At 38.7% G+C, this 13,436-nt stretch overlaps 1 protein-coding gene across 1 annotated transcript in view; it reads left to right on the top strand.

Annotated features, from left to right (window-relative positions):
• LHFPL1 (LHFPL tetraspan subfamily member 1) overlaps positions 1-13,436 on the top strand; it is a 46,341-nt gene that overhangs the window by 16,700 nt on the left and 16,205 nt on the right. The window contains exon 3 of the mRNA XM_032392794.1: positions 1,516-1,614. Within this exon, the coding sequence (XP_032248685.1) occupies positions 1,516-1,614 (99 nt within the window). The remainder of the gene's footprint in view (positions 1-1,515; positions 1,615-13,436) is intronic.

Below are 13,436 nucleotides of genomic sequence, written 5' to 3' on the forward strand. Positions count from 1 at the left end.
AAGAAAACAGAGGAACCCCTAAACAAATAGGAGTGTTGTTCCATTGCCACTGGATAAATTCCAGAGCCTAGAAAAGTCTTTGAGTGACCAGTTTCATTTCCTTTAAGACTATGAGACAGATAAGAATGCCTTCTAATTTTAAGCATTCCACTGAAGGGAATTTCTAGCCTTAATTGGTCATTCTTTTAGTTTCTAAACCCTCTCTCACTGTCAGAAAGTTATCACTGTTTTCCTATTTAAACCTTTCTTTTTTAAAAAAGATTTTTATTTATTTATTTGAGAGAGAGAGGAAGAGAGCACAAGCGGGGGAGGGGGCAGAGGGAGAGAGAGAAGCAGGCTCCCTGCTCAGATGCGGGGCTTGATCCCAGGACTCCAGGATCGTGACTTGAGCTGAAGGCAGACACTTAACCAACTGTGCCACCCAGGCACCCCTATTTAAACCTTTCTTGCTATTTCTTAAGGCCCTCATCTTTTTCTCTGGACTCACTGAATATTGAGAAAAGCTGGTTGCCATGTTGTAGACAAGCTTAGAGTACTTTGAGATCTCTTCCAAAAGGATTCATCTTAAGGCAAAGTGGGCTTATTAGCTTCTCAGAGTGTATCTGGAATCTTCGTCAGTGGGGAAAGAGAGGTGTAGGTGAGGCCAGTAGTCCCTGGAGTAGTCTGCCTTTCACTGTCCAGCTGAGCCCTGGAGCTCTGGAACCTCTAACTATGTCATTCATTCATCATTAATCAAACACCTGCTCTGTGGAGGTTCTGTGTTATGTGCAGTGTCAGCAAGCAGACCCAGATTTGTACCTCTCGTTGGAAGAGTAAGGTTATCACTAAGATCCCACAGTTACTTTGTAGTGACCAAATAACCTAAATAAAATGGACATGAAGACAAAGGTTTAGTGGAAGGTATTGGAAGCCAAATAAAGGAGAAATTCTTATCATAAAATTGGAATGATATCTCAGAATAAGAAAGTATTTCTGGAAGAGGGAGTGTGGTGCCCTCCTCAACAGGAGAAGCCTATCCAACGTGTATGCTTTCTCTAGATCTCAGTCTGGCAGCTGAGTCCACGTGATAGAAATCATGACCTACCTTCAACTAACAGGGACCTATTTGACTCTTAGAAAAGGCTGAATTTTAGGAAAGAGTAGCAGTCTCTACATTATTATTCTTTGAAAATCAGACCAAGGTAGAAAAGGAGTCTGACTGGGGAGTCCAACTTAGTGTTGTAAGCCATTGTCATAAACATTTGGGCTGTAAAAAGTACACTGGACTGTCTCAATTTCTAACACTGCCCTTTCTTTGTAAGTTGTTCCCTCTACTATCTACCTCAACTCACTGCCTATGGCATGGCAAAGAAATCCTGTTGAGTTGGTAGTGTCATAGACATTTAGGGTTAAAGGGGAAAGGTAAACTCTGAACAGAAGAGGCAGAAGTTGAGCCAAACTAATACAGAGAGAAATTTTGGGTGACAGAAGACCTGTTATATTTTTTTCTACCTATGTGTATGCTTTTCTTTCCAGGGCTGCTGATAAGCTCCGGCTGTGCATTATACCCCTTAGGATGGAATAGCCCGGAGATAATGCAAACATGTGGGAATGTCTCCAATCAATTTCGGTTAGGTAAGGTGGCCTGGGCAGGATGGCAGTGATGGTTTTTTTGGGAATCTAGTTTTCAAAGTGCTTTACCTCTTACAGGGGACTCTGCTTGCTAGTGGTGCTTGTCTGAGTCTCTGTCATTATGTTGGCTTGTGGGAAGTGGTCGCTTGTCCGGATTCATTTGGCCTTGCTAACTCACAAAGGACTTAAACTCCTCTTTTTAAATTATGTCTCTCCACATCCTTTACACATTTTTACCCAGAGTCCTATGACCAGTTTGGGGAAACCCTATCTACAGGGGGATTTCAAATGCTTAGAGACTGATGATCGGTCATTCTCTGGAAAACTCCTAGTTCCTATTACTATTTCTTTCCGAGGCACTGTTTTCCCACTATAAATCAACAGTGTCTCTTCTCACGCTCTACCAAGGATGTAGCAAGAAGTCATTTGGTTTACACCACACATTAGGAACCTAGATTAAATATGGGGAATTGTTACATGGTTACTGGTATGTTAATGGCAAGAGTTGTCAAATATTAGAATGGGTGACAGAAGTAGCTCTGGACTCTTCTATGGTTGCCAATCCTCACTGAGAATGGCTTAAGTTCACTAGTGTGAACTGGGAATAGATTAGTCTCCAACTGAAAGACTTCAAAATATTTTCCCAACTTACTATGATGGAAGGGAGTAGAAGGGGAAATGTCTAGGTTTCCTTGAGTATTCTCAATTGTAGGAGAGGATTTTGGAACAATGAAGCCCCCTGTTCCCTATAGCTTATGCCCCAATACTTCCCTTTCTCTCTGTTGCCTCAGACTGTTTTTTTGAGTCTCACTTGACTCATTTTTAGAGAAAGGAGTTGTTCACTATAGAAATATAACATGAGGGAAGGGCTATATAGAAGATGTGACAAATGTGGACCCTAGAATGCCCAGTGTTACTGGCTCAGGGCATAGCTGACTGGCACCTTCTGCCATAGGTGAAGGAATGAGTAAATATTTGGGGGCAGGTTCTGAAGAAAAAGGAAGCAGGCCACTGGTCCAGCCAGTCAGGATAGAGAAAATTGAAGATTTAGCACATCTCTCCTACTTGGTTGTTAGACATATAATTCTCCTTTTTAAAATAACAGCTTTATTGATATACAATTCACATACCATAAAAGCTGCCCTTTTAAAGTGTACAATTAGCGGTTTTCAGTAGATTCACAAAGTTGTGCAATCATCACTATTATGCAACTCCGAATATTCCAAAAGAAACCGCTTACCCCTAAGCAGTCACTCCTTATTCCCCTCTGCATCCAGGACCCAGCAACCACTGTCAATATAGATTTGCCTATTCTAGAAATTTCACATAAATGGAATCAAATAATATGTGGTTTTTATGTCTGCTTCTTTTACTTAGCATATTGTTTTCAAAGTTCATCCATTTGTAGCATGTATCAGTACTTCTGCTTTTCATGGCTGAATAATATTCCATTTTATGGCTATAACATATTTTGTTTATCTACTCACCAGTTGATGCATACTTGGGTTTTTCCACTTTTAGGCTATTATGAATAATACTGCTATGAATATTTGTGTACACATTCTTGTATGGACATATATTTTCATTTCTCTTGGGTATATTTCTAGAAGCAGGATTGCTAGGTCAAATGTGAATCTATGTTTAAGCCTTTTGAGGAACTGCCAGGCTGTCTTCCAAAGTGACTGCATCATTTTACATTTCAACCGGCAATGTGCAAGGGTTCCAATTTCCCAACATCTTTACCAATAGTTATTTTTCATTTTTTAAAATTATAGCCATCCCTGCGGTATGAAGTGGTATCTCAATGTGATTTTAATTTGCATTTCTCTGATAACTGATGATGTTGAGCTTCTTTTCATCTACTTATTGGACATACCCTTCCTATATCTTCCTTGGAGAAATGTTTATTCAAATTCTTTATCTATTTTTAACTGGGTTATTTGCCTTTTTTTTTTTATTGTTGTTGAGTTGTAAGAATTCTTTATGTATTCTGGATACTAGACCCTTTTCAGACATATGATTTGCAAGTAGTTTTTTCCCATTCTGTGGGTCATATTTTACTTTCTTGATGATATCCTTTGAAGCACGAACTTATTTCATTTTGATGAAATCCAATTTTGTCTATTTTGCTTTTGTTTCTTGTGCCTTTGGTGTCATATCTAAGAATATATTGCCAAACCCAAGGTCATGAAGACTGTTTAGCTATTCTGGAACTCTTGCATTTCCATGTAAATTTTAGGTTCAACTTGTCAATTTCTGCATGAAAGCCAGCTGGGATTTTGATAGGGATTGTGTTGAATCTGTACATAAGTTTGGAAAGTATTGCTACTTTCACAATATTAAATTTTCCAATCCAAGAACACAAGATGACATTCCACTGAGTTAGAGCGTCTTTAATTTCTTTCAATGATATTTTGTAGTTTTCAGTACACAGGTCTCACACTTCTTTTGTAAAATATATTCCTAAGTATTGTTTTTTTAAGATTTATATATTTACGAGAGAGAGAGTGGAGGAGGGGCAGAGGGAGAGAATCTTCAAGCCGACTCCCCACTGAGCATGGAGCCCAATGTGGGGTTTGATCCCACAACCCATGAGATCATGACCTGAGCCGAAATCAAGAGTCAGATGCTTAAACGACTGAGCCACCTAGGCCCCTGTATTGTTTTTGACAATATTATAAATGGAATTGTTTTCTTAATTTTATATTTTGATTGTTCATTGTTAGCATATAGAAATACAAATGATTTTTCTATATTGGCTTTGTATCCTGCAAGCTTGCTGAACTCCTTTATTAATTCTAATGATATTTTTGGGTAGATTTCTTAAGATTTTCTATATACAAGGTCATGTCATCTGAGAATAGAGAGTTTTAGTTCTTCATTTCCAATCTAGATATCTTTTATTTCTTTTCATTATCTCATTGCCCTGGCTAGAACCTCCACAACAATGTTGAATAGAACTGGTGAGAGCAAACATCCTTACCTTATCCCAGATCTTAGGAGTAAAGCATCCAGTTTTTCACCATTAAGTATTGATGCTAACCATGTTTTTTTTTTTTTTTTTTATATGTGGCTTTCATTAGGTTGAGAAAGTTCCCTTTTATCTATTTCTAGTGTGTTAAGCGCATTCATCATGAAAGGGTGATGGATTTTGTCAAATACTTTTTCTTCAACTACTGAGATGATCACATGCATTTTATTGATTGCTCTTCATATGTTAAACCAACCTTGCATTTCAGGGATAAACCATAGTTAGCCATGGTGTATAATCCATTTTATATGTTGCTTGGTTTGGTTTGTTAACATTTTATTGAGGATTTTTGCATCTATATTCACTAGGAATATTCATCTATAGATTTCTTTCTTGTGATGTGTTTGTTGGATTTTGGTATGAAGGTAACATTGGCCTCATAGAATGAGTTGCTACTTTCATTAATAAAAAAAAAAATGCCAAAGTAAAAAATTGGAGACATGATTTGTACATAGTCATTTGGCAGTTTTCTGCACTAATCACCACACCCAAGGGGCTAGTTCACAAATGGGCAATTTTGTGTGCGGTTGTTTTTGTTTCAAGTTGATGGCCATCAATTGTGTTTACCACAGGATCATTATTTTTCTCTTTCTTTTCACTCAATATTTTGTATTGTTTCTTTCTCCATTGCATTCTCCTCCTTTATTTACCTTTCTCTCCTGCACCATATGTCTTCCGAAGGGCTCTGGCTCCCCTCTCCTCAGTGCACTGAATACTGTTGTTCTGTGAATCATTAGGGATGAAGGGATTGCTGCATCCTGCTCGAGTCAAGCCCTCCCAGTTCCTTTTTTGAATCACTCTTTCAAATTCTTCCAACTGCCTAAGTGTCTCTCATCCATGAGCCACATTTCCTGCCATATTCTTCAATTATAGGCCTCCGTATTAGCACTTTTCTGGCAAATACTGAAAAGAAGAGATAACCTGTGCCATCCTTGATCCTCTTCTGGTCAGCTGCCCAAACATACATGACAGTGCCCACTGTATTAGCAGCTGTTCCCTTGTAATATAGAGGTGGCAGGAGCAGCAGCAAAACAGGTAGTAGAATTAAAAAATATATTTTATGATATGTTGTGGATACCAAGGTTTGGAAATACCAGTGCTAGAAGTACAGCCTTTCTCTTTAGACCTTTCTTTAATGCTCTGGAGATTCTGGTAGCATGGAAGCACCCTCGGCACACGTTAGATATTGTGTGGATGGATGAATGAAATAGGAGAAAAGTACCCTTGGTTTCCAGTATACAGACTTTTGTTTCTTTTTCCTTGAGAGGCAGATGGTAGATTGAAAGATTATAGGCTTTTGAGTCAAAGATCTCAGTTGCTATCCAGGCTCTGCCACCTATGTATTTGTTATGGAGGTAAAGTCACTTAACGTCCGTGTCTCACCTTCCTTCTCTGTAAAATGGGGGATAATAATAATACCTGTCCCCAAAAATCTTCTCCAGATGAGAATTTTCACACTTCACCCAGTGGTTTTTCTACTCTCTTGCTTGTATATTTTGAAGAACAAAATTTAATAATTATAATAATAAAACATAAATCTTTTCCATTTAAAAAACCTGTCCCAGTGTTGTTACAATGAAATAATAAAAGATATATTAAAGTACCTAGCGCAGCATTTGACTTAAAGTGGGTGGTGGCCTTTAAAAGATAGCAGAGCAGAATGTGCTGGAGGGTAGACTATCAGTCAGTGGCATTACTTTGATTCTGCTGTAGGCTCTATACTCTACTATGCACTCCGTATTTTGGATAGGAAGTTTCACAAAGTCAAGAAAGACATGAACCCTACCCAAGGAACAAAGCTTCTTACCCTGACTTGCTTGAGAGAGATGAAGGGAATGTGGAGGACAATGGAAGCAGGCATTATTAGTCTGCCAAGGTGATTCTGAGAGTAAGTAAAATAGAAATTCTACTCTGAGACTCTGAATGGCCTCCTTCATTTTCCAGTAGAAGGAGTCACACTCGTGTCTTTAACTCTTCTTTACCTGAGTTTCCATTCAAGTTATCCTGAACCATCCACAGTTATGATTTTTGTCCTAACCTGAATTATCAAAGATATAACTTGTATTAAATAGGCAGCAATCTTGATGTCTGTGTTGGATTAAAGATGGCCACAAATTCTTTGATGCTCTTCCCATAGCAAGCCTGGGTCTATCTCTACCACTTATCCCCTAAATCTGGGCTGGCCTATAACTGTTTTAACCAATAGAGTGTGGCATAGTGACATAAAGCTCATTCTGGGCCTAGCGTCTAAAGAACTTGTAATTTCCATGTTGGTTTCTTGGATCTCTGAGCCATCATATGAAATATTTGACTACTCTGCTGGAGGGACCAAATGGAAAGTCCCAGAGATGCTTGGAAACAGAGGCCCACCTGAGTCCAAACTTCCAGCCATTCCTTCCAAGGCACCAGACATGTGAGTAAAGCAGTCCTAGGTCTTCCATTCAAGCCATCTGAATACCACTGAATGACTCTAGTTAAAGCCAATTGCAGTGGAGATAGCGCTCAGCTGAGCCCTGACCAAATTTTGACCAATAGATTCATGAGATATAATAAAATGGATGTTGTTTTAAGCTACTATGCCCTGGGGTTAGTTTATTATACAATAATGGTTGTGTATTTTGAAGATACAATAATGGTTGTATAACAAACTAACCAGAAAAATGCCAAATCATATACATATAAATTTAAGATTATTATTTTTAATCAAAAGTAATTTATGTATGTGATAAAACAGTACATAAATGTATAAAATGCAAAGTCAGAGTCTTTCTCCTAACGCCGACTCCATTCCCCAAAGGGACCATTAAGTTTTTTTGTATCTCTCCAGAATTTTTAATAAATATAAAAATATGAGCATATCTTTATTTTGTTCAACCAAGATCATATTATGTATCTATCTAGCTATATGACTAACTATACCATTCTGAACCTTGCATTTTTCACTCACCAATATCTCTTGGAGAGCTATCAATGTTTATAGATCTCCCTGCTACATTTTAGGCATGCCATATTTTCCCATTGTAGGGATAGAAGGCAGGGATTTTTTTTTCTGTGAGATTAAGTAACTTGCCTAAGGTCACTCAGCTGATAAATCGGCAGAGCTGGGATTCGAATTCTAGATGTCTGGTTCTAGCTAGCACCATCCAATAGAAGTTCCTGCAATGATGGAAATGTTCTGTGTCTTCCTATCCAATGTGTTAGCCTTTAGCCACATGCCATTGTTGAACAATTGAAATGTTAGGTTGATGGGACTGAATGTTTAATTTAATTTAATGAATATTTAATCTTGTTAATTAATTAAATTTAATTTATTTAATTTTATTAATTTAAATGTAATAGCTACAATGTGACTAGTGGCTACCATATTGGAAAGCACGGCTTGAGCATCTGTGTTCTTAAACTGCTATGCTCCTCTACAGAGAAGAAAGAGCCTACTAAGGAGACTCAGAAAGAATACCCAGAGAGACATATAAAAGAAAAATAAGAATTCAGGGTCACAACAGGCAATTGTGTTTAATACTGATGCAAGTTGCTAGATGAGGATAGAGAAGTGACCACTGGAGTCTGCCAGACAAAGGTGACCTAGAGGAGCAGTTTTGCAGTTATAGATACTGGAGTAATTTTGAGGTGAAGAAAATGAAAGCAGCATGTATAAACAATTCTTTCAAAAAGTTTTGCTACAAGGGAAAGCAGAGAAACTGAGCAATAGCTGGAGGAGAGTGTAGGATTAAGAGAGGCTTTTTCTAAATTGGCCAAATACTTGAGTCATGATGATAATGATTCTGTAGTGGAGACAGATTGATGCAGAAAAGCAAAGTCCTTGAGAATGTGAAGGTACAATGAAGAGGACCCTTGAATGGAGACTTCATTTCAGCTGGTTTCCAAATACATGTATTTTAGCTTCACTGTGATCTTCAAAATCCTCTTAGACCCACAAAACTACTAGGGAATTCCTTCATACCCGATGGCCTATCACCCAAATAAGTCCCACTGAAAATTTCAAGAAGCTAAATGGGACATAGCTGTTTTCAAGCTAGCTTATAAAACTACACAGTAGCACTTAATTCTAAGGTAAGGACTGTACCTCCTATCAATGGATCACATTTGCAAGATGTTCTCATGAATATTATCTAATCTGATTTTCAAAAGTGCATGGACAGCAGGTGGTAATATGCCCATTTTATAATGAGGAAACCCGGAGGTAGGAATAGGTAAAGTAATTTGTGTAAGGTCATACAGCAAGTGAAAGGCAGAACTGTGAATGGAGCTTATCTCCTAATTCACTGTTCTGTGTATGACTACAATGACTTTTCCCCTCTCCACTGGTGAGGGTATGCCTTGAGTCATTTGAGAATTTCTCCTCAAGATAAACTTTAGCGCTATTGTTTTCAAAAACAAATGTCTGAAACATCGTGGAAAGTACCTAGTATTGCATCTTGTCTCCTTCACTTCCACCCTCAGCCTAAGTCCCCTGTTGATCTTTTAGTATAATCAGGGTACAAATACAGAAGGTGGCAGCTGAACCTGATGGGATTCTGGAAGAGGTTGTAAGTGGAACGGACGTGTGTGGGAAATTTTAAAGTGCCTCTAGATTTGACTTGCATTAAATAAAGACACCTACATTGTCTTGCTAAACTTGATCATAGGAGAAAGATATACAAAAGTTTTTTTTTCATATGCTCTAAGATCATATACAATCTTCCTAGGGTCACTCTCTGGTCTTCTAGCATATCTACTCCTTACGGTACTACTTACCTTAGTCTCTCTTCTTGAAAGAAAGAGATTGGGTGGTGCAAAAAAGGGAAAATAGAAGATCAGAGGGTGTTGGAGAAGACAAGGCTCTCCAGACAAAAACACAGTTGTATAAGGAATCCCCAAACTCTGGCACCCCAAAAGTTTGACTATCACCAGCTAGACCCCAAGACCTTGCCTTCACTGCCCACCTGCTTGTACTCACCGACCTTTGTCCCACATTTTTCCTTAAGCTCTTCTTTCCAGCTTCTCTCTTAACTCAGGCAAATGGAAAGTGAAACTGCCCCTCGAGCAATAGTGACTGCCCTGACAAGACCTCCTGCCTGCCCAGACTATCCAGACAAGTTTTAACTCAAGCCCCGACTCAAGTCTGCACAGATGGACCATGAAGTGACCTCTAGAATGACCGATGACTATCTTTATTATAATGCTAAAATCTCCACCCAAGGTGGAGCCTCAGCCTCATTTATATAACATACAACGGTATGTATAGGCATGGTTCCTTAAGGCACATTGTGACCTTATGCCTGCCTCTGCATACAATGACAAGACTTCCCTATCTAAATATTCATCCTCACCCTAAATAAAAGGAACCCATCCACCCTTGCTTGGGGACTCATGGCTTTGGAAGCTATTCCCCGTGACCTCCTTATTTGCTGCAAATAAAGTTTACTTTTATGCAACAACTCAACCTAGTGTAGTTTCTGACTTACTAAGGAGCGAACTCATGTTGGTTGGGTTACATGACCACCTTCCTCCCACTGCCTTTTCTGTTTCTAGGATCTTCTCTCATGTCTCCCAGTCTATCTTCCAGGTCCCCTGTTGTCCTTATCCTCCCTCAGTGCCTGTTCTTACACCCTGGAAACATACCTTACCTGGCTCTCACCCACCAGAGTCATCAATTAAGCAGTTTAAGGAATCGACTCCCTTTCTTCTTTTTAGCCATTTAAAGAAGAAATTAACTTGTATGAAACCATAAGAGACCCCCGAATAGCTAAAACAGTCTTGAGAAAGAAGAACAAAGCTGGAGGTATCATGTTTCCTGATTTCAAGCTATAATACAAGTCTATAGTAGTCAAAACAGTATGGTATGGACATAAAAGCAGACACACAGATTAATGGAACAGACTAGAGAGCTCAGAAATAAACCCACACAAATATGTCAATTAGTTTATGACAAAGGAACTGAGACTCTACAATGGGAAAAGGAAATTCTCTTCAAGGGGCGCCTGGGTGGCTCAGTCAGTTAAGCATTTGCCTTTGGCTCAGGTCATGATCTCAGGGTCCTGGGATCGAGCCCCGCATTGGGCTCCTTGCTCAGCAGGGAGTCTGCTTCTTCCTCTCCCTCTGCTCCTCCGCTCATGCTCTCTCTCTCTCAAAAATAAATAAAATCTTTAAGAAAGAAAAAGGAAAATTCTCTTCAATAAATGGTGTTTGGAAAACTGAACAATCATATGCAAAAGAAAGAAGCTGGGCCACTATCTTACACCATACACAAAAATTTACTCAAAATGGATTAAAGACTTAAACATAAGACCTGAAACCAAAAACCTCCTAGAAGAAAACATAGGAAGTATGGAAGTAAGCTCCTTTACATTGGTCTTGCCAATCACTTTTTGGATTTGACACAAAAAGCAAAGGCAACACAATTAAAAATAAACAAGTGGGTCTATGTAAAACTAAAAAGCTTCTGCACAGCAAAGGAAACCATCAACAAAATGCAAAGGCAACCTACTAAATAGGAAAAAAATATGTGCAAATCATATATCTGATAAGGGGTTAATCTCCAAAGTGTATAAAGAACATATACAACTCAATAGCAATCCCCCCAAACAATCCAATTTAAAAAATGGGCAGAGGATCTAAATAGGCATTTTTTTCAAAGAAGACATACAGATGGCCAACAGGTACATGAAAAGGTGCTCAACACCACTAATCACCAGGGAAATGCAAATCAAAATCACAATGAGATATCCCCTCACACTTGTTAGAATGGCTACTATCACAAAGACAAAAAATAACAAGTGTTGGTGAGGATGTGGAAAAAAGGGAACTCTTGTGCATTGTTGGTCGGAGTGTAAATTGGCTGATACAGCCACTGTGGAAAACAGTGTGGAAGTTCTTCAAAAAATTAAAAACTATATGATCCAGGAATTTCATTTCTTGGTATTTATCTGAAGGCAATGAAAACACTATCTCAAAAAGATATAGTCACTCCCCTATTGATCGCAGCATTATTTACAGTAACCAAGATATGGAAGCAAACTATGTATCCATTGATGGATGAATGGATAAAGAAAATGTGGAATATGTATACAATGAACTATTATTCAAGGATAAAAAAAGAAGGAAATCTCGACATTTGCAACAACATGGATGGACCTTGAGGGCATTCTGCTCTGTGAAATAAGTCAGATAAAGACAAATACTGTATGATCTATAAAGCCAACCAAACCAACCAACCAACCAACCAAAGTCATGGATACAGAGAACTAATTGGTTATTGCCAGAGGCAGGGGGTGGGGGTGGGTGAAATGGGTGAAGAGGGTCAAAAGGTTCAAATTTCCAATTATAAAATTAGTAAGTCTTGGGGATATAATGTACAGCATGGTGACTATAGTTAATAATACTGTATTATATATTTGAAAGTTGCTAAGAGTAGATTTTTAAAGTTATCATAAGAAAAATATTGTAACTAGGTATGGTGATGGATGTTAACTAGACTTACTGTGATGATTATTTCACAATATGTGCAAATATTGAATCATTATGTTGTACACCTGAAATGAATATAACATTGTATGTTAATTATATCTCAATAAAAAATAAATAAGAAAATAACAATCAAATATTTAAAATAGGGAAAAAAAAACCTAAACACTAGTCAGGAGCTTGCACTGAAACCTACAAAAGGAGGGACCTCGCAGATTAATCAGTGGGCTTATTTATAATTAGTGAGACCCAATAGGGGCAGGTGACTTTTTCAAGGCCCACAACAAGGGACTTGGGACTAGCTTCCTGACTCTCAGGCATATTGTAGGTGCCGCTCAGTGGCAATCCCATACCTGTTTGTTGAATGAATCACTCATTCAGTAAGAAGGGGAAAGTCAGACAAAGGCGCTTAGCAACAGCCCTGTTAAGTGCAAACTTTCCCACGCTTTAATTTGATTAAGTAAATGAAAGATTTAAGCTGAGAAAGGTGTTTTGATGGTTGTTAATTAAACTCTGGCCATCACATAGAGATTTCAACAACTTGATCCCACACAAATGAATCCTCAGTCCAACATTAAATTAATGCATTTCACTCCTCCTCTTGTTGTCCTTCATCAAGCCTCTAATTGGCATCAACAACAGTGGGAGCCAGGGAAGAAACCCAAGGGAAGATTGCCTAGTGGTAAGAGTGGGCTTTAGCGCAGCGGCATCCTTAGCTCTGTGACCTTGGGCCGATTTTTCAGCATGTGGGAGCTTATTGCTACCTCCTGGGGTCGTTGTAAGGATTAAATGAGATCACACATGCAAAACACCTAGTACAGTGTTTGGTATACAGTTACCAGTCAACAGTTGTTGTCTGGTATCATCATCATCATTGTAATAATACTAATTGTTGAAATGGAAATGTTCCCAGTACTTTTCAGTAGTTTTCGGAAAAAGGACCTATTACAGCAAGGAGCCATTATTTATAGCATGATGGCTTAAAAACACAGGTTAATAGTAGAAAGATCTGCATTCAAATCTGAGCCCTGCCACTTACTGGTTGTGCATTTTGGGGCATGCTATTTAACCTCACTGTGTCTCCATTAATGGGGATTGATAAAAGTAGTTTTCCCCATAAGTTATTGAGAAGATTAAGTGAGGTAATACGTGCGTACAAAGCATTTAGCACAGTAGGCTGCACTAAATGTAACATGTGTTAGTAGGTAGTCGGCCCAGTTCTCAAGAGCCTCCTTAGGGAGCATGCCCCAGGCTTGGTTACTGGGAAGGAGGGAGAGACCCACTCCACTTGACAAAGGCCTGCAGCAGAGGCTCCCCAAAGGCCTTGTGT

This window comes from Phoca vitulina, unplaced genomic scaffold (assembly GCF_004348235.1).
Source record: "Phoca vitulina isolate PV1807 unplaced genomic scaffold, GSC_HSeal_1.0 scaffold69, whole genome shotgun sequence".
Lineage (NCBI taxonomy): Eukaryota > Metazoa > Chordata > Mammalia > Carnivora > Phocidae > Phoca > Phoca vitulina.